At 36.2% G+C, this 23,155-nt stretch overlaps 1 protein-coding gene across 6 annotated transcripts in view; it reads right to left on the reverse strand.

Annotated features, from left to right (window-relative positions):
* The window catches only part of LOC117228487 (dystrophin), a 654,106-nt gene that overhangs the window by 246,695 nt on the left and 384,256 nt on the right, over window positions 1–23,155 (reverse strand). For all 6 annotated transcript variants that reach the window (XM_076527279.1, XM_076527278.1, XM_076527282.1 and 3 more), the window contains one exon: window positions 10,222–10,394. In XM_076527279.1, coding sequence (XP_076383394.1) covers window positions 10,222–10,394 — 173 coding nt within the window. The remainder of the gene's footprint in view (window positions 1–10,221; window positions 10,395–23,155) is intronic.

Below are 23,155 nucleotides of genomic sequence, written 5' to 3' on the forward strand. Positions count from 1 at the left end.
TAAACGCGTTGGTTTCTTAAAATTAAATGTACGTTACTATCGCCCCAAGCGATATTACAACCGACCCCGCGGGTTGGGGACGCTTGTAACACATTTTCTCCGCTTTTTACTAATAACTTGGATATTCCACGATGTTTAACAAACAAAATAGCTACGCTACAGCAATCTTAGATACCAGAATCGTCGCCGTAAATTCAATGGTTCTTGCGCGATCGTATTTTCACGTAGAAATGTTACAATCGCGACCCGTCTCCCCTAAATCATGCCGAAACGAAATGCGTTGTCAGAGCGCACCCGATACAGTGCAGCGAAGAGTTGATCACTCGATTTTTCGTAGACAGGTGAGAATGATTCGAACGCTGGATCGCTAGGAAAACCGTGAAAATGTTTCTACGTAAAGGAAACAAATGGTCTACGTAAAAATCCACTTCGGCGGTTAAGTGTTAATTTTACGGCATCGTGTTCGCCCGACGCAAAAGGGACAAATAGAATCGGGAAAGCTGAGAGAAGGATGGGTGTTAAACAACGAAACCCGGGGGTCGGGCGTCCCGGCGAGCGACATGAAAAATGGAGGATCCAGGCGGCACGTGTTATCAGGTAGCCATGAAACAGTTAAAAGCTCAGCCTGACAAGACCGAAACGCGAGCCTCGTCGATGTCGAGCGGTTACTCCCATCGAAATTTCCCTTCGGCTACCGTCAAAGCGTTTAACTTCCGGTTGCAAAATTTCCGCGAGAGTTTCACCTGCCGCGTATTCGCATAGTTGGTCCCGGCCGAAGTTTATACCGCCCCTCCCCTCCTCCACCCCGCTCCGGCCGAAGTCGGGAATTAACATCGCTGTAAAGTTCCCACAGGAGAATCCGATTACGCGGTCGCAGGTAGCGTCGCTAGGATTCCCGTCGGAGGCCATCCGAAAATATAGTACGGTATAGAATGTGTATAGCACAAGGAACGCCGCGCCGCGTAATCGAGCCGAGAAGCGCGCGTCGCCTCGCGTCGCGTCGCCCGTGAGAATCTTTTTATTTCCGAGTCGCGCGAGGAACACGATAAAACCGCGCGCAACTCGTGCGTGGCATACTTGGCACAGACGACAGAAACAAGAATTCGCAATTTCCACGGAGAAAAATTTCAATATGGCCGCGAGGTAATCCGTGGCCATACGTGCGACTCGATAGCTCAGTAGGACGGTGACGGGGGTGGCAGCGCGACAAAGATTTCTCGGTACGCGTTCAGACCCGAGGCTGTAACAGTTCTCGAAATAAAGTTCTAGCAACGTTTCCGTAACAGTTCTCACTTGACCCATTTGCATCATAAGCGTATACAAGCAAAAATGTCTCGGAATCCGAAAGTAGCGGGTTCCTCGGGTCATTCGAAGCAACTTTTTCCTTTACAAAAATTTTCTCCGAGGCGCCGTTAACGAGTTATCAACGAAAAACAGTGACCAATGAGAGGCGAGCTCGGCTGGCGCGAGGCGACCGAGCCAATGAGCGGAACTGAGCTTCGCGCGCTGGGACGCCTCGCGTCGGCCGTACTCGATTCTTATTGGTCACTGTTTTTCGTTAATAACTCGTTAACGGCGCCTCGGAAAACATTTTTGTAAAGGAAGAAGTTGCTTCGAATGATCCGAGGAACCCGCCATTTCCGGACTGCGAGACATTTTTGGGACACTCCAAAGAGAAACAACAACATCGCAGGAATCTCGAACAACATCAACTTGTGCAATAAATTGTTGGAATTTCTTAAGTCTGTTGAAATGCTTCATCGAATCTAGTATCGAATTACTGTAAATTAAGTGACCATTGTAACTATGTGGTTTCTAGTGACTCTCGAGTTGATGCAACTTCAAAAAATAACTACAAAAAAATAATAATGATATCTTTAGAAAAGTAACTTCCATACCTGAGTCTACAACCAAAATTTAAACGGTTGCAATATGTTGCAAATTTAAGCAAAAAGGAGTGAACACAGCTATTTTAATAAGTGAATCGTAAGAAAATTCGGCGGATAATATTATTGGAAACCCGATGCTCTCTCTCTCTCTCTCTCTCTCTCTCTCTCTCTCTCTCTCTCTGCTCCCATTATTATAAACTGACCACTTCCGGAAGGATTTAATTCTACCATCCGTTTTTTTTTCGACAGCCTCTCCGTGAAACGTGAATCGTGAATCGATTAAAGGAGACGGGAATAATAAATGAACAGCCACTCGGTAGAGTTACGGTTTCCTCTCTGTCTCTATGCGGCGTTTCTGTATATCAGATCACTCGGTTGGTAATTTTTCATCTAAAAATTTCAAAGAACCAGCAACCGTCCCTTTTCACGTTACTTCGAAAATTCAGAGATGAATAGGGTTCTTTTTTCAGGGCAAACGTTGAAAAACGAGCGCGGCAATTTTTTATACACGATTTTCGAAGCCTCGACGGTAGCCTTTTTGCTTCTTCGATGCGAGTAGTAATCGGAATAAAATATCGTGGGACGCGTAGTCTTTGACGATAAGCTTTGAAAATAATTCCTTTCCGATGACTCGCAATTATAGTAATTAGTAAGGGGAAGATCACGCGAATTTTTACGTTCATAGGTACTTGCATTTCATAAAACTGAAATTCAAAGAGATTCTCTTTTCTTCGCCGTACTTTCTACAAATTAAAAGTAAAAGGAAACTTTGTTAAATTAAGAAATTATTATATTCTCTAAATGCATAAACTTTTGTAATCTAGTGACAATGGTTTGGGCATATGATGCGCACTGTAAGCGTTGTACTGTCTCCGAATCTCTTTTGTACCATTTCTGTTACGTATACTGTTCACAATATTACATACACTATATGTTTAATGATGTCATTATATCAAGTTTTTGCACTCGGAGCTATTTTAACTGGAAAATTATGATATCTCTTCCAATGTATAGTGTTCTGATTTTGTAATAAATTTGTATTATGCGTATGTAAAGGGCTTCTTTGCTCACACATATTTATTATATTTAACGACTCTTTAACCAGTTAGCTGTTGCAATCTTTTTAAAAATTGTACAAGTTATTGTAATTATACTGTATATATTTGATTTTCTTTATATTTTGTTTAAATACAATAAAATTCTATAAAATATATAATATAATAAAGAATGTCAAAATATGTATCTTTTTGTTTTTCCTTAACCAGTTAACTGTTTTTGATCAGTATGCTCGTCGTGACGAAATGACAATATTTTGTGTTACGACCAAAATTTTATTATTTTAATAATTATATAATTATATATTATATTATATTAATTATATATTATTTTATATTAATTCATTATTTTAATTTTTATTAATTATATATTAATTATATTATTTTGTGTTGCCAAAACCGACTAACTGCTTAAATATAAATCAATGTAATCGTGAAAAACTACTTGAAAAAATGCTATAGCAATTTTCTGTGGTACCTCAGAATCACCAATTACATGCAAAGGTTAAAATGTCCTCTTAGTGATAAATAATGAATTGGTAATCAGTATCACCAAAGGAAACTAGTCGAAATTGTTAGTCCCACCAGAGAGCCATTATACTCGTGAATTAACATTACCGCGCGACAAAGTTTAAAGATCTTGTTATCAAATTGCGTAACTCGAAAATCAACATGTGTTGACATTCACAACTTCGTAAGCAGGTTAGAGTAGAGTTAGCCGAGTCCGAAACGGTGTACAATTGTACGGTTTCTGAGTTGCAGATATGAAATTACACAACTCGAATTATAGCATTTGGTAGCAATCCACACCGAATTACAAAGCATGTATAGTTATCGCTGTCGAACCACGCAATTCACGAATAACTCAATTTCATGTGATCCTAGAGTCTCGATAGTTGAACCTTAACAGCAAAGAGTTTCCGATATTGACACGTTTACTACTGGCGTTACACGTGTGTAACGACTGCAATTTTATTTTTCACGTGAAACTTAAATCAGTTTCGTAAAGATTGCTGTTTAACATCATCGATAATCTTGGAATCGTCATGCACATATAAGATGATCGAAATAACAGTGCTGTAATTTACATTTTTCTCACTGTGAGAAACAAGAAGTGTTATTGTTTATTAATATGTGTATTGTTTACCGATCAAATTTATCGTTAAGATGATTTAAGGTTAAGTGAATTTATAATAACGTTATAATTAATTTCACTTGTCATTTTGACACTTTGGTATGCATAGATTAAATTTTAAGATATAAGTCTCATATATATCTTAGACTTATATATAATTATATATATTAGATATTTATATATGTAAGTCTAAGATATATATGAGACTTATATCTTAAAATTTATATATATAATAACATAAATATATTTATATTATTATATATATATATTAAATACATTTATATTATTATATTTATATAAATATATTTATATTATTATATATATAAATTTTAAGATATATATATGTCTCAACTTAAGACTCATTATATTTTCATTAGGAACATGAATTAAAAGTAATTTAAAAAATTGTTGTGAAAGAATACAGTAACAAAATCGTGTCTATTATTCAAAGCGAAGCTATTCATTGTGCAACACAAAAGAAACTGTTTGAAAAACCATATGATTAAAGGATTTCAATTTTTTTGCTTAAAAATAACGCAATATCTGAAAATCTTTTTTTGTTGTTGTCAATAATTATTATCGATGACGAAAATTCTATTTCAATTGTTTACAATCGACGACTAGATTGCGGATCATCGTGCAAAATACAAAATGGTCTAATATATTCTTGAGACACCTAAGTTTAGATGAAAATGTCTTTTCTTATGCTTTTAATAATTGCAATAAGTTGAAAATAATGTTCTTTAAATTCTTGTAACGTTTTTTTTCCAGTTTTGTATTTGACCTATTCTTTTTTTGCCGTAAACGCATAGTTACGACTAATTTGCGAATTTTGTGCAAAATAAAAATTGTATATCGTCGTTGCGACAAACAGAAGTTAAATAAAAATTTATTTTCATTTTTAATCATTGTTACAGCTTGAGAATAATCCAACGGCATCATTAAATTTATCGCCTGCATCTACTGCATCGAATTTCACCTACCTCATTATTGCCATAAATGCATAATATTCGCAGTTTAATTATGACCAACTAAAACATTCCGTCGTTAGTCATGATTAGACCGCGGACCTTTATGCAAAATAAAATGTACATGCACTAGTTGTAAGAAACGAGAACTGCGTACATATTTATTCTCGTCTTGAATAATTTTAATAAATTATACGTAATGTAATCAAGCGATTAAATTGTTCTAATAACGTCATTGCTTTTTATTTTAGCTGTTATCTATATGTATGCATATATATATATATATATATATATATATATATATATATATATATATATATATAGAGATAGATAGATAGATAGATAGATAGATAGATAGATAGATATATGCATATAGATAGATAGATAGATATATGCATATCTATTATGCATCTATAATGCATAAAATCCGCAGTCTACTAACGATCAAGAGGACTACAAACAACGAATTTCAATCATATAAAATTATCACTTCTAACTTAAAAACATTTGAAAGAAGATTTTCACTGTCCGGTGTCTTTATGTCAAAAAGGACATTCTTTTTTACTCACTTATTGATTTACTGATTTATTCAAACTATTATACAAATAATTAATTTATGCTTCAAACCTTCTTTCCATTGTCGCGATTCTTGCAGAAATGCGCAACTGGAATTTGGTATTATCGAATCGTAAAACGCGGCGTAGAATGTACTAGATCAAAAGATGGTTGTAGAAAGCATCGTCGATCAGACATCGTATATCTAGATAGATTTTCAAATTTTACATGGAAATATAGGTTGTGTAATCCGACGAGAGAGTTCTGTATGATGACAGTGGAGGTTCCCCATTGCATCGCAGTCAAAGCAGCTTTGCCAATTTCCTCTCAAAGTTTCAGGGGAAATCCCACGCGGATATATCGCGTGCCGCTGATAGAAATGTTGGAAATCTGGTCGGCACCGGTGAAAGATTTCTCGAGGCTTTTTCACCGCTGTCTGTTTTCCCGGCAACAATTTCTGCTTACGAAGGCATATTGCCGCGACGCATAACTGTTACGCTATCAAAGGAGATTGGCGCGCCGAGAATTTCCGGGTTCATAGTTAACCTACTGTGTGTGCACACCGGCTGTCCCCCGTCCGACCGGCAAATCTTTGGAATTGTTCGCGCGTCAAAAGCCATTGGGGGGGCTGACAACGTTGTTGCGAGAATAATTCATGGTTTGTTCCCCGCGACGATTTTCGGATGTGTTTTTCCGAAATTTCCGAAAAATTCTCGTTTCATCAAGTTTTATCTGTGCCAAGGTATATCGATAAAAACTTGTGAAACGACGATTTTAAAATTGATAATTCATATTGATAATAATAATAGTATATATTATCTTTATGTATAGTAATACATAATAATAGTAATAATAATATATAATAATATAGTATATGTAATATATACTATATTATATTATAGTATATTAAAATAATACTAAATTATATACTATATTATTATAGTATATTATATATAGTATATATAATATATAATATTTGTATATTATAATACATAATAATAGTAATAATAATAATAAATATAATAATAATAATAATAATAATACATAATAATAGTATATATTATCATTATCAATCATATTGATAATAATAATTGATAATTCATAAATTGTACAGGACGGAAAAAATGTTAAATAGAAAAAGTGCCATGGTTTCAAAGGAGATAAATGCAGAATTAAAAATTTATTTCAGGTGTGAAAATTGTATAACTCATCTTGTATATGAGAAAATAGGAATTTGTTGGTTACACAAACTACAGTTATTTTTAAAAAATGTAACCTTCTGTTTGTTCTATTTAACTCTGTTATTAAAATTTCGGATTCCAATTACTTTGTTATATTTATTATCAATAAATGATAGAGACAGAGATAGAGAACAGAGATAATTTTCCACAAAAAAAAGTATTTAACAACAAAGGCTTAGAAAGGAGATATACTTTGATCAGTCTGGCGCATGATGCAGTTTCTGGTCAAGTATGAATGTTATACTGTTCTTTTAAGTTGAAATAAAATTCTATCTTCTTGTCATCACTATTTAGTCATTCGAATAAATGTAAATTAAAAATAATTATCAATTTCCTCTTTCTTCGAAGAAATGATTACAATCAGCAAGGTGTTAATTAATATTCTTTAAGTGCTGTAACGAAAAGCTAGTAAAAATATATACGGTAATATTTATATTATATTATATAGTAGTTTCGTAAAAATACAATTATTATTAATCACAAAAATTATTACCAGAGAAACTGTAACAAGGAATTTTTAACAATATCCAAAATATTGCCGAATGGTTATTTTCTTTAAATACAGGTCAGAGTAATTTAGTTTTATCTGCTCAAATAATAAATAAATTCCAGCGGATTTGAAGTATCCATTTTAATGCTATTTAAAATCAGATATCATTCTATCTGCGATTCCTTCGACAGCGAATAAAGTACCGTGCACGAGTTTCATTTCGAATTCCTCTCGCGTTAAAAGTTACCATTCACTCGCGCGAGCGCCATTTTTCCCCGATTTTTCTAAATCGATTGTCCTGCGACGTGAACCGTTTGACACCGGTTCAATGCGTGTCCCTTTTCCCGTTCATATATGCGACAGATTAATAAATCGATTCGAGCCGGTGAAATGGAATCCGAAATCAGGTTTTCGGAAATGAACAGTCGACGAGTGAAAAAGCGAAAAATATCGTTCGGATCTGTCGCCTGACAACTCGTTCCCATCGTTATCTAGGAGCCGCTCTTGCGAGAACGTGAAACATATTTCTGGTGACAATATTACCGGAAATGCGTGTCCGGTGACACAGTTAAAATTCGGTGGAAAAAACACATGTCCGTTAATAGGACGTTTACAAGCTCCATAAGGGAGATGAAAAATCGATACGACACACGCGCAAGTCTCGTTGTTTCAAACGATCGGCGGTGATCAATGGTGTTTGTACAAATATTCGGCCAATCATTTCTGAAATACAGTAAATTCTCTCCAATTGTCCATCATCTTGTTAACAAAAGTGGACAATTTGGGCAAAAGAGATACCATTATTCGAGCCTCGCGACTTGCTTTTATAGTCGCCGATTAGTCAACAGGTATAAAAACGAGCCACGAGACTCGAATAATCGTATCTCCTACTCGAAAATCGTCAATTATTCTTTACAAGTTGAAAGACAATTTGGGGAGAATTTACAGAACATATTAAAAATGAAAAAATCGGAAAAATCGAAATGAAAATATAATATCGATGTGAAATTATTTCTGTAAACTGATCAGGAAGATGCCATTAATTTATGGTTATTTCAGAAAAAAAAATTGAACAAAAATGAAAACTGTAGGTAAACAAATACCGAAATTATTCAAACGGTTTAAATGGAAGAAATGGGTTTCCGATTGCTCTGCGAATTATGGTAGGATTTCCTACAAGCGTCAGACATGACTGTATACGTTCGCCATTTGCAATTAGACGCAACATCCGCACGCAGATGACATTTTCTATTAGCGCGAGTCGCGTGCGTCAAGACGCATGCTTCGCATATGATTTACGCGCGATGCGTTCATTATCATATCAGATAGAGCAGTGTGTGTAAGGAAGGCGAAATAACTTTTTGAAATGGATCGAGATTTACTTGCACTTTCGCCGTTGTTAAAAGAGAAAGGTGATGAAGAAATTCAATTGAGAATTTTGACAGGAAGGAAAGAAAGAGTATCAATCTCATACGCTGGAAATTTATCGATGGATGCCTGCGACGAACCCTTCTAAAACAGTTATTTACGAGATCACCAGTGTGGAGAAAATTTTTGTTATCAATTCGGTACGATGCGATAAACTTCGATACGATGCAAAATGCATAACGCAACGAGACATTTTTTATATTCTAATTAGTTCCGTTATTTATTTATTTTCTTGTTTTTGGGCAAAGGGGACGCGCGTAGTATGTCGTTCCGGTGCAAGAGGTTAAAGATATACACAAAAAGCGAGACAAAAGAAATAAGAGAACGCGTACTGAATAATGAGGAAACATATAAGCAGCTTCTTAAATTGTATGAAGGACGAGTAAATGTATGGTAATTCTTATTGGCTTATTATAACGTTGAAATTAAACCGCAATGTGTTTGCATCCGGACTGCTTCCAAAGCAGACGATTGCTAGACGCTTACGTCGGACATAGACGCAACATTTGGGAACGGCTTATGGGAAAACAAAAGCGTTATTTTCTGTTACGTCAGTATACAGGGTGTAATAATTATGTTAACGCTCGGTAAAGAGGTGATTCCTGAGGTAATTCGAAGTAAATTTTTCCTTAGCGAAATTGCAATCCGCGGCTTCGTTTACGAGTTATTAACGAAGAACACTGACCAATGAGAGACGAGATCGGCTGACGCAAAGCGGCCGGGCCAGCGAGCGGGCGGAACCCAGTTCTGCTCATTGGCTCGACCGCCTTCTGTCGACTGATCTCTCTTCTCATTGGTCTCTATTGTTTCGTTAATAACTCGTAAACGAAGCCGCGGATTGCAATTTCGCTAAGGAAGAATTTACTTCAAATGACCTCAGGAATCACCCCCTCTCCGGGCGTTAACATAATTAAGAGGCACCTTGTAAATAAGTCTGACGCATACGTCGCACGCTTATAGAAAATTCCGCCTTTGGAAACATAATGAGGACAAATAAAATTCTACGCAAGCGTTCGCAGTCTAACCGGTATCATTATACGTTGATCGCATCAAGCACTTGCCCACACCCGAAGACAACGTTTTTTCCCCCGGACAGGTTCATTTCCGACTATGCAAATCTTTCAAGTTCCAGTTTTCAAACTTACAAATTCCTAATCCCCGATCTCTATGACGCTAGGTTCCCACTTTTCCTTCTCGCGCGTACGCAAAGCGGAACGTTCGTCTCGGCACGGTGCACCTGTTACCGTTCACGGCTGTTGAAAACTTCAGCGTTCCACCTGTCATCGTTCTCACCGTGAACGTTAATTGGATTAAAACGAAGAAAAAAAGAAAAGAAGGGGGGAACGAGGAGAGAGAACGAAAATAACGGAGAATGGAAGGAACAAAAAGGACACGAGTGCCAGCGATTCGCGAGAACGAAAGATAAAAATGGAAAGCTGACGGAGTTGGTTGTCGCTCACCTTATCGCCATGCTCTTCGCCTTCAAGTGATGCCATCTCTGGTTCATCTCGTCCAGACGTCGTTGCAGCATAACAGCGTCATCCTGGCTGGCCAGAGAGCTCAACAGTTTTCGCCCGGTGCCGTTCAGGGACGCGTAAACGTCTCGGTGTGTTTCGATTTCCGATTGGAGGTCCTGCAACAGAAAACAAATACGCCCGTGAGACTCCCCCGAACTCCGATGGAAAAATACCTCTGCCATCCGCTCGAGACAACTTCCCCATCCTGTCGCCCGCCGAATTTCCCGAAGAAAATCCCAGGACCGGGGCTCGCATTTCCCCGAGTCAATAAAATGTAATTTAATCCTTTCGTTACGCCGGCAGTCTTGGTTACACAATGGCCGTGCGGCACGAGCGCGCGGAGGATCAGAGAAATAGGAATACGATAGTTTCTTCGGCAAATAGAACTGTGTAAGAACCTGAAATCGGGGCTATTTGATGCCTGGCTCGGATTAGGATCCCCGAAGTCCCCCGAGACGTAGAAATATCGGAAGTCCCGGAGATTTCGGGAATTCGACACGTGCTTGAAGGGGAGAGGGCCGATATTGCCTAATCCGACGTTCCTACGTTCTTTTCTGATAAGTAATAAATCACTGTAATTGACTCAATGTTGCACTGTAACCGATCTGTAATCCGGTCCGGATATTTGAACAGTTTTTCCTACGGCGGTCGTGTAATACTCTCTTGCTAGAGTTAGATTCAAATCCATGCGGAACACATGATTTAGCTTGAAATCAATGCGGAGTAGAAGGTTTAGATTCAAATCCATGCGAACCAGATGATTTAGCTTCAAATCAATGCGGAGTAGAAGGTTTAGATTCAAATCCACATGCGAAACAAATGATTTAGCTTCAAATTCTTGTGATATAAGTAATATAGATTCAAATGCTGGCGAAACAAACGAGTTAGCTTCAAATTCGTGCGGAACACATGGTTTAGCTTGAAATTCATGCGAAACAAATGATTTAGCTTCAAATTCATGCGATACAAATGATTTAGCTTCAAATTCGTGCGAAACACATGAATTAGGTTCAAATACTTGCGATATAAATGATTTAGCTTCAATTGCATGCGAAACAAACGAGTTAGATTCAAATCCATGCGAACCAGATGATTTAGCTTCAAATCAATGCGGAGTACAAGGTTTAGATTCAAATCCACATGCGAAACAAATGATTTAGCTTCAAATTCTTGTGATATAAGTAATATAGATTCAAATGCTGGCGAAACAAACGAGTTAGCTTCAAATTCGTGCGGAACACATGGTTTAGCTTGAAATTCATGCGAAACAAATGATTTAGCTTCAAATTCATGCGATACAAATGATTTAGCTTCAAATTCGTGCGAAACACATGAATTAGGTTCAAATACTTGCGATATAAATGATTTAGCTTCAATTGCATGCGAAACAAACGAGTTAGATTCAAATCCATGCGAACCAGATGATTTAGCTTCAAATCAATGCGGAGTACAAGGTTTAGATTCAAATCCACATGCGAAACAAATGATTTAGCTTCAAATTCTTGTGATATAAGTAATATAGATTCAAATGCTGGCGAAACAAACGAGTTAGCTTCAAATTCGTGCGGAACACATGGTTTAGCTTCAAATTCATGCGAAACAAATGATTTAGCTTCAAATTCGTGCGAAACACATGAATTAGGTTCAAATACTTGCGATATAAATGATTTAGATTCAACTGCATGCGAAACAAACGAGTTAGATTCAAATCCATGCGAACCAGATGATTTAGCTTCAAATCAATGCGGAGTAGAAGGTTTAGATTCAAATCCACATGCGAAACAAATGATTTAGCATCAAATTCTTGTGATATAAGTAATATAGATTCAAATGCTGGCGAAACAAACGAGTTAGCTTCAAATTCGTGCGGAACACATGGTTTAGCTTCAAATTCATGCGAAACAAATGATTTAGCTTCAAATTCATGCGATACAAATGATTTAGCTTCAAATTCGTGCGAAACACATGAATTAGGTTCAAATACTTGCGATATAAATGATTTAGATTCAACTGCATGCGAAACAAACGAGTTAGATTCAAATCCATGCGGAACACATGATTTAGTTTCAAATCAATGCGAAGTAGAAGGTTTATTTTCAAATCCATGCGGAACAAATGATTTAGCTTCAAATACTTGCGATATAAATGATTTAGCTTCAACTGCATGCGAAACAAACGAGTTAGCTTCAAATCCATGCGAAACACATGATTAAGCTTCAAATCCATGCGAAATACATCATTAAGCTTCAAATCCATGCGAAACACATGATTAAGCTTCAAATGCATGCGAAACATGATTTAGGTTAAAATTCATGGGAAACACATGGTTTAGCTTCAAATGCATGCGAAACAAATGATTTAGCTTCAAGTACTAGCGACAATAAATATTGTCAGGCTCCTGTCATTAAGATTTTACCGTATTAAATTAGTTTCATTGAAGCTGGAAATAAAATTTCATTTATCGTTTTATGGCAACAAATTATTTTGAGTTGCAGAATTGCATATTTCTGTCTACGCTTGTTGCATTTCTCTTATCAATTTGTTGAGCACACGTCAGTATAACGTCTTCATTATAGTTTATAATTAATTACATCGTGTTACACGTAAACTTATAAATGCATACCGTCTGTATGTTCGGTAACCCGTTAGGCGCGCATTTTAAGGACATATAACAAGCTTATTACTTAAAAGAAAGTTATTAAGTTCTTTTGTAATGTGCCACTACTAAGTATAAAATTTGAATAAAACCTAGAAAAATATTTCACTGTTATAATTGTACTGTTATTTGCTTTGTCATTGTATGATTTAGTCTTTCTTGTCGAATGTTTATTCATTGCTGGACTGTTTTTGCACACTTTTGTGCACTTTTGTACATTCTTGTGCACAATAAAAATTGTCGAAGTTAACTGTAAGAAATTCAAATCTGATAAAAATGTCATTTTTCTTCTGGTCATTTTAACAAGTTACACATAGTACAGTGAATTCTCTCCAATTTTCCCTTAACTAGTTAACAAAAATGAAAAATTTGGGAAGAGCAGATACGATTATTCGAGTCTCGCGGCTCGTTTTTATAGTTGTTGACAATTGACAGCTATATAAACGAGACCCGAGGCTCGAATAATCGTATCTTCCCTTCCGAAATTGTCCACTTTTGTTTACAAGCTGAGGGAAAATTGGAGAGAATTTACTGTATAAAAATATTCTCAAACTCTTCCAATGTGATCTCAGTCTTGTATTTGATCTAGCCATCCTTGTCAGAAATGCATAAAATCCGCACTCTTTTTATTACAAACCATTCTCGATCTACATTCCATAAAAACATCTTTATGACAAGACTGTGAATTTTTACGCAATCGTTACATGTGCTAATGTACAAAAAAGCAAGAAAGCATTAACACGTTCCGTGCCACGTGTACCATCGATGGTACACGCTTGCATGTTTACTTAGTGAACTGAACAAATTGTTTACAAGAAATTTAGAACCGAAGAATCAATTTCCACCGCAAGAATGGGCGTTGATAAGTTTTTGTTACGTTGTTATGTGTACGAGAATTAATAATTGCACGTAATACATCAAGTTTTAGTAAAATATCAAAGTGTGAAGATTCGAGTAAAAAAAGCTCGGCACGGAACGTGTTAATAAAGTTGAGAATGTGTAATTTCTGTGTTGGCAAAATCAACGGGTACTGACTGACGGCTATGACTGAACAACCATGAATGCGCGAGAGGAGGAAGTAAAAATGGAATGGCGCGGGCACGGACAGGCAGAAATGTCTAGAAAGCGACAGAGTTAACACGTGCGAGTATAAAGAAAGTCGAGTTAGAATGTAATCATAGTTGCATCGTATTTAATATAGTACTGTTCATTAACGGTCGAAGTATAGAGGGCGAGTCTCGTAACGTGACGACCTCGAATAACTCGTAAAATATTTGTTGTATGAAAAGATGTTTCAGATAGAAGTTGCATGGCTTCCAGGGGGACGTATAGTATTGTGATCAGTTTTATGTTATTTTGCTTTTTTATCAAGATGCGAAGGTCACCTTTAATTTTTTAAATGGAATAGTTAATATTTCTTCCCAAATTCGGATAAAGCCTTAAATTCTACATTAAAAAGTATAGAAAAGTATTACGCATCAACTACGTGTGCAATAAATAATACAATAAAAATCAAAGAAACGTAGATTTCTGCCAACAAAATTTTAATAAATAAAAGATAATAATACTTTATTATATACTTATAATAATACTTATAATACTTGTAATAATACTTATAATACTTGTAATAATACTTATAATAATAATACTTATTCTCAAATCATAATTTGTACAAATAGTCTAAGAAAACGTGGATCGAATAGTTTCTTATAAATTGATGTAAGTTGTCAAAAAATCTCAAAAATGAATTGTCTCGTTTTTATAGTTGTTGAGACAATCGGTAACTATAAGAACGAGCCGCGAGGCTCGAATAATCGTGTCTCCTCTTCCCAAATTGCCCATTTTCGTGCGCGATTTGAGCGCGAATTGGGAAGAAATTACTGTAACCCACTTTATCGGTCTGTCGGTCTTATCGGTCTACCGTAGAACGACAATTAGTACTGACATCTCGATGAATAACGACTACAAGTTGACATTAGAGGCAAAAGGGATCGATCCTTTATTGAATTTTTCTCTCGGAGGCAACATATTTTCCGCGTAGAATTACAAGAATTTATGCATCGAACGCCCAGAATTTTCTCTATGGAGAACATTCGCGGCGTTTCGTCATCGCGATGACGTGAATTGCGGCGAACGCTTGGGCAGAAGTGATTTATGCTCAGTTCTCATGTAAATCGTTGGCAGGGGGGGGGGGGGGTGCGTTGACGCGCGTCGCCCGCCGCCAATGAAAATAAATCGTGGCCGGGGCGCAACTGAATTAAGAAATATTCGCGAATAACGTTCGCGTTCTCTCCCGAGGCATTTTTCATTAACCGATATTCGAATATCGTAGTTTATCGCTGGTTGGTCGCGGTACATAGAATTGATAGGAGAATCGCGGTGCCTTTTCTACAACCATACTATTGTCATCTGACGTTAATTTAGTTATCGCAAGACCGCGAATTTTGTTAAGCTGTGGCGGACGCGGCTGGCAGAGAACACAAGAGGCGGGGCTTTATTAAAATTTTCGTTCGCTCCTTTATTTTCGAGCCAATTAAAACTTTAAGAGAGAAATTCATTTTCGTTGTCGTAAATCTGCCTATAAAGATCCGAGCTTGCTAGAATACCGGTGGGGACGAATCTCGTTCATTCTGATATATATTGTAAAACATGTAGAGTAGAAATAAATGTAGATATATATATATATATATATATATATATATATATATATATATCATTTATAACTACATATATTTTATATCTACATATCTATACATATCTATATATATATATATATATATATATATATATATATATATTTATATCTACATATATTTTATATCTACATATCTATACATATCTATATATATATCTATATCTATACATATCTATATATTTATATCTATATATATCTATACATATATATATATATAGATATAAATATATAGATATGTATAGATATAGATATATATATAGATATGTATAGATATGTAGATATAAAATATATGTAGATATAAATGTCGATTATCAGAATACCTATTATCAAAACACATACAGTGTAACATATGAAAACTATGTAACAATGTTTATATTTTGGAATACGCATCATTCTTGCTACAAATTCTCTGCGTACTGTATCTCGTCCTCGTTGCACGAATGTACGTACCAATTACGTATATCATGAATATGAAAAGGAGAAGAATTGTGCTGACGTTAGACAAAAAATTAAATTAAAAGAGCTCGGAATACGTTATGCAACGATATAATACACCTAGAAAATTGTGAGGAGAACGGTATTCGAGAATGGCTGTGAAAAAAATGAGGACAATCTAGGATACAAAATTACGAACGATGATGAAATTGTTTCCTTAATTGTTGATGAGAAGCATGGTACCGATGATTCTGTTGAATTCTGTGCTGTTTTACCGCATTGCAGAGCTAAGTAGCTAACTAGCTAAGTAAAAAGAAATACATTATTCATTAAGCATTTATTCTAGAAGGAGTACGACATATGACAATATCAAAAACAAAATCAATTTACTTTTTATCTTGCATTTTTCACAGTTATTCTTCAATTTAAAGTTAATGTAAGATTATATTCATTATTAGCATTCACACATAATAAATATAATATGTAGATATATAATAAACTAAATGAAATGTTTTATTTTCAGTTGTACGCAAATTTTATTCTCCAGGTCTGATCATTTGAAAAACCAATTATAGTCGATTGTAGTGTAGTAAGCCGTAGTCATCGCGAAAATACATAAATTCTTATTAATAAGTAATAAGTAATAATTAAAATTATTTTTACTTATTAATAAGTAATAATTAGCATTATTTTTACTTATTAATAAGTAATAATTAGCATTCTTCAATGCATTTAATAATTGGAACGAATAATCAAACAAGATCAAGTTTCGCAGCAAGAGGAGAATAAAGAAGCTCTCAATTTAAAGTGATTATCATTAATATTCCGACACAGTTTTTAAAAGAGAACATGTTTCTGAAAATGGGACCGAGCGAATTTTTTCTTGTTAACTTTGCGTTAACGTAAAATAATATAAAGAAGCACACAATATTTCTAAACATTTATAAATTTACTGCACATTTTTGTAAACTCGTAATCCTGTGCACTTTTTTTGTAAAATTGTAGCGAATAATGGCGTTATTTTCATTCCCAAGTATTTTTATCCTAATTTGTAGTATTCATGAAAAATCCGATCCAACACAATACGTACATGATTTATATTATACTATGTAATACTATGCTTTGTTATTTGAATCAGTACTCTGCAAGGGTTAAAGTTTATCCGAATATTAATGGAAGTGACTGTATGCGTGTACGTTGGAAAAGCAAGAAGTCACAAGTTTGTTAGCAAATTTTGCCGTGATATACGCGCTATAATTCAGGAGCTCTTGTTCCCGACGCAGAACATTAACTTGTATAATTCAAGGGGACACAGATTCAGACCCGTTCCACAATTGAACATGGGACCCGGAAGAGGATACTTCATATTTCCGGGGGCAGGTTTAATCCCAGACAGTGACTGTCAGATTACCCGCGAGTTACGTCTGTTTCCTTTGATTCGCGGCAAGATTCGATTCCGGTCTGGGCACGCTTGGATCGGATCAAACTGCGATTACAGAGTGAACCGTCTGTATTCGAACAGCCTAATGCACGAACATTCCGTTATTATACGAATCGTTCGTAAGTGTTTCACGACTAGACAACGTCTAGTTTCGACGTTCAAACGGCGGATCCTCTTGACAAAAATATTAGGTTATGTCAAGGTTATGTCAAGGTTATGTTATCCAGCTTTATGTCTTTCGATCGGTGGATCATGGTATTATTGTTTCTAGGATAGATTTTACTTGTTTAGTTAGTTATTAATCGAATAGTCAGACATAGTGGAATGCAACATCGTTTATCACGCTATCGTAATCACTATTCTATCACTTTCTTTGCATACAATAAAGCTGTATTTTCTTCTTAATTTTTTATAAAGTATTACACGCACGTCCAATTTTCACAATGCTAAGAATACTTACGTCACTTGTCAACCATGAGGCTCAATTGTTAAATATAAATCTGAAACTGAAATGCTGAACCAAAATGCTAAACAGGTCTGTGTATTCGCGAGACGGGGTGTAGCAGAAATAATATTTTTGAAACTGATTTCTTCGATGTTTTCGTGGATGTCTGCTGGTCGGATAGCTACGATTCACGAGAACCCGATACGTCGGTTGAAGAAAAAGGTCGACGAAAAATAGAGAGGAAATATTGTGGCGTTGTAACAGTGCAAGGAAGTTGCAACGCAAGCAGCCCCGCATCCATCAAAATGCTTTTCGCCAGGGCGTTTGTGCGAAAGTGCGAATCGGTGACGTTTAATTGGAACACCGGATGTCTGCGTCGCGGACGATGAAGTTTGATGGCTGACGTTGGATTTATCGCCGGGCGAGTTTACACGTAACACCTAGTGTGCGACAACTAGTGAATCTTTCACTGTTCTGGCGGCGGAGAGTTTCGACTGGCCCGGAAATCCGGGCCAAGTGACTGACGCGGGATGGCAGTCAGCAGATGGTACTGCTTCGTTTTATCGTCAAAGAGATTGTTGAGTCCGCAGAAGAAAAAGAAATAAGTCAACTTAATGCTTACTGTTGATGATAATATTTCATTAGTTTATTAAATATGATATTAAAATACAGGGTGTCCCAAAAATGTCTCGCAATCCGAAAGTGGCGGGTTTCTCGGGTCATTCGAAGCAACTTCTTTCTTTACAAAAATTTTCTCCGAGGCACCGTTCACGAGTTATCGACGAAAAACAGTGGCCAATGGGCGGCGAGATTGGCCGGCGCTCCGCCCTTGCGGCCAATACTGCGTCGCGCTGCTCATCTGACGCAGCGGCTGTGCTAGGCATGGGCGGAGCGTCAGCCGTACTCGATTCTTATTGGTCACTGTTTTTCGTTGATAACTCGTTAACGGTGCCTCGGAGAACATTTTTGTAAAGGAAGTAGTTGCTTCAAATGATCCGAGAAACCCGCCATTTCCGGATTGCGAGACATTTTTGGGACACCCTGTAGACAGAAAGTACGGTATTTTCGTACACAGTATTTTATATATTTTTGTATATTGTATAGTATTGTATTCTATAGTATTGTATAGTATTTTGTATATTTTCTTCACAGTTTCATTCAGCTTTCAGTTCTTTCGCATAGTTAATCGATTATACCATCTTACTAAAAACCTGACTCCACGTTTACCTGATATTGACATAATAAATATAATAACTAAACAATGGACCTTCATGCAAAATAAAAAATTGTCATCATTAATTGCAAGATGCAAGGACTACATTGTCATTCATTTCCTTTTCTAATAATATTAACGAGCAGAGCACAGTACAGTAGTATGTTTAAGATCTTAAACTTTGTATTTCAATCTTTTCCACGACTTCTTCAAAATAACTTCTTACATCATTCTAATTTAGTTTAATGCACAATTTGTAATGAGGAAAGTGTTTTCAATCTTTAAATTATAAAGTAAAACATAAAATATATATATGGTATTATAATAAAAAATAATAAAACATTGAAATACTTTACACTGTAATATTATTTAAGTTTCCGGTACAAGTACTCCGCGATTAATGCGATTTTTCAAACGTTACCGATAATCTGACGACAAAATGTTTCCAGCAGTATTCAGATGTCCACATATATTAGTAAATAAAATTTCACGTTGATTTTTTATACGTTAAAGTTTATTTTTATTCCATGTAGCTGATATTGCGATGCGAATCAAACGATATAAAAATTATGATCTTTAGACGATAGATAACGCTGTAATCTTTTTGGCAAGCCAATCGGGGCAAATACACCACTGCGCGACGTCCAATCGTCGATTTCTTTCTATTGTATTGATATACATAGTACTATAGTATTGATATACATATTACTATAGTATTGATATACATAGTACTATAGTATTGATATACAACATAGTACTATAGTATTGATATACATAGTACTATAGTATTGATATACAACATAGTACTATAGTATTGATATACATAGTACTATAGTATTGATATACATAGTACTATAGTATTGATATACAACATAGTACTATAGTATTGATATACAACATAGTACTATAGTATTGATATACATAGTACTATAGTATTGATATACATCATGCATAACGCGATGTTACGCTCATATTACCATAATTTAATGGTGACTTGAATTTTTCGATATTTTTCACAGCTACCTTTAAATTCCGGAAAGCAAGGATTCACTACAATGTATCCTCCTTAATAATCTGATTTTATGTCATGAATTATGAAACATTCGTCAGCGTCGATACAGCGCATAACTATAGTCTCCGAAAAATTGACAAAAAAATTTACGAAATTGTATTATATCTCGAACAACATCGTCGATGTCAAATTCAAATTCGCGTGAACATAATAAGCAAGGAAATCTGATTTTGTTCTAATATCTCTTACGTCTTATCGCTTCGATCATGATCATCGATCGGCAAACGACGAAAAAACGCTTCGCACAGTGCCTCGCAAGTTTCCTCTTTAAATTCCACTCGATTTTCTTGTGCACGGTCTTTCAATTTCGCGGGGAACAACGCTTGGAAAAATAATCATCGGTTAAAGTCGTCTGCGACCGGGCGTCAGATCGCGCGATACCAATCGATTCCGAAGAGGATCGAGCCCGGCCCGGTGTCGGCGCGACGCGCGTCTTAAAAGCGCACTTTCGATGCAGATTAGATTTTCCAGGTTAATGAGCGCCTATAGAGTGACCCCGGCAGATCGGCAAAGTAGGATCGACGATGGGGAAAAATGGAAAGAAGAGTTTAGGAAAAATTCGACAGCTCGGATAGACCGCAAAAAAGCAGGTCGAAGCGTTTTTAGCGGTTGTGCTTCTTATCGCGCCGCAATTACGCAAATGCGCGTTATCAACGCTGGGTCCCGGACCCCATAATCGTATTTCTCTCACTCTCTACCGCCCTTCCTCCCGCCGCCCCCTTTTTCCTCGATTTATTTTGCGATCTTTATTCTCCCCCAGCGATAAACTAGCGTTACGAGATTCGATGAGACGATTTCGCACACGATTCATGAAAATCTTTCATCGGCGAAGTAAGTCGCTTCATCAGAAAATTCAGGTTTTAATGAGAATATTGTTTTTCAGTTGTTTCGACAAATCATCTTAACCATTTTTGTATTAATTCGTTATTTCAATTTTAGACGAAGCGAGTTGTAATGTTAAAAGAAGGTTGTGATCATTTTTTTCCAAAGGATTCGCATCTTTCGTTAGCTAATTTATGCTGCTAATTTATCCTCAGTGTTACGTTATATGAACTGTATGTTTCAAAAGATAATACAGCAGCAATTTCGTTTTATTGGAAGCAATTCGTTTTATGTTGTTATATGCACTTCTACGATAATAAAAGACTTCATTATATATATATAAAGGTAAAAGTATTCTGGAACACAGATTTATATCCTCTTCTATAAATGATTTATTACACATATTAAACACATAAATGTTGAAACTAAGTTTCTAACGAACTGTTGTTACAAAATGACTACAATCGTAAAAGCTTTAAACACTGCTACTGTTCTATGGATAAAGATTCTCGTAGAATGATTTATTATTCTATTCGGATAATTGATCACACTTAGACTGGTATCTGGATTTCACTGCTAAATGCCTTCGAAGAGAAGAATATTCGTAGTGCAACTCGTGTCATTTGCAAGGAAAAGAAGTTAGATTCGGATGGATTTCTTCTTACGATTTTAACGAGTCGAAAATAGTATGACAATATTCTTAAATCATAGTAATGTCTTCATAATTTGGTGTTTTATCTGTCCATTGTTGTCGTAAATCCATCGAATCGGCGGTCTATTAACCCTTTCGCTACGGAGCGCTTGCGTCAAAATGTGATCGCTGTGAACGGAGCGTATTATCGAGTAGTTGGCACCGAAGTACGGAATGTATTTCTGGTTCCAAGCTTTCCGTAGTCCAAATATATTCAGATTTTTGTGATCTCGAGCACGTTACTGTTTGTCTTGCATGGCAAACGCTTTCAGTATCGGTATTTTCACTTTCAGTATTTTCGCTATCGCTCGTGAAAAATATTCTCCTAAATTTTCTTTTCCCCATAATTCGATACTGGGTCTACAAAAATTAAATACTTAAAAACTCAACGTATTATCGCAAAGGCAGAAATTGAGTATTTACCCGCGAATTATTAAAATTGAGCCAACAAAATTATTTCAGAATTATAAATTCGTGTAAACCTTTTAATCGCTGCTATTATAAATTGCTGGCATATATCCGTCGCTGGCAATGTTCTAAAGAAGACTGAAACTGTGTATCGTTAGAATAAAACACAACATCGTCTTGTCGATAGTGTTATATTTCATGATAGTCGATTGTTTAAGGCATGCAGCGTTGCCCATCGGAGCGAAAGGGTTACAACATTTCTACCGAATTCCACTTTTGAATAATTACTATTTAAACACTATTTTCACGAAAGTGGAAAAAGGACATCCTTGAATAATTTTCACCAAAAATTCTTTCCTGTGTTCTGTGTTCTCTATGCAATCGCTTCGCAAAATGAATTCGTTAAACTATATAAAATATGAATGTCACTTCTTCCTACTGACTGAACTGCATAGAACGCTAAATAATTGTTGGCGTCTACGCGACGTAAGAAAAGTAATTGCTCATTAGCTGAGAGCTTGGAGATGAATGTAGGCGCGATGAGAAAAAAGTGATAAAAGTCATCGTATATTCATTCCTCGAGATCCAGTAAAATAAGGAAGCCGCTGCGTGACAAAGTGTTAAGGAGCTCGTCGGTCCCGGCGAATCTCTTCTTGGCTGGTGTGTTCCATAGATCACGTGGGTTTGCCAGCTTTATACCCGGGGGAATGAGCCCGAGAGAAGAGCAGTCTGGCAGAATCGTTGTGAAATCTGGGTATACCGACGGGTAATCGGCAATTCCTCATTAGAAATCCTCTGCGGTGTGCGCGTCACCGACTGCGATCGCCTAAGTGTCAGACATTGATTAAACTCGGCGCCGCCGATTAAATACGTCTCACGTGGAACAGTCGTGCTGTTCAAAAGACGAAACCAATTGAATTATGCCGACCGTTCCCAACCGGCTCTGGTCGTTCCTCGCCCGTCTACGAAAATTTACCTCTTCTCCGCCGCGCCGGCAGG

The sequence above is a fragment of the Megalopta genalis genome, chromosome 18 (assembly GCF_051020955.1).
Source record: "Megalopta genalis isolate 19385.01 chromosome 18, iyMegGena1_principal, whole genome shotgun sequence".
Classification (NCBI taxonomy): Eukaryota; Metazoa; Arthropoda; class Insecta; order Hymenoptera; family Halictidae; genus Megalopta; species Megalopta genalis.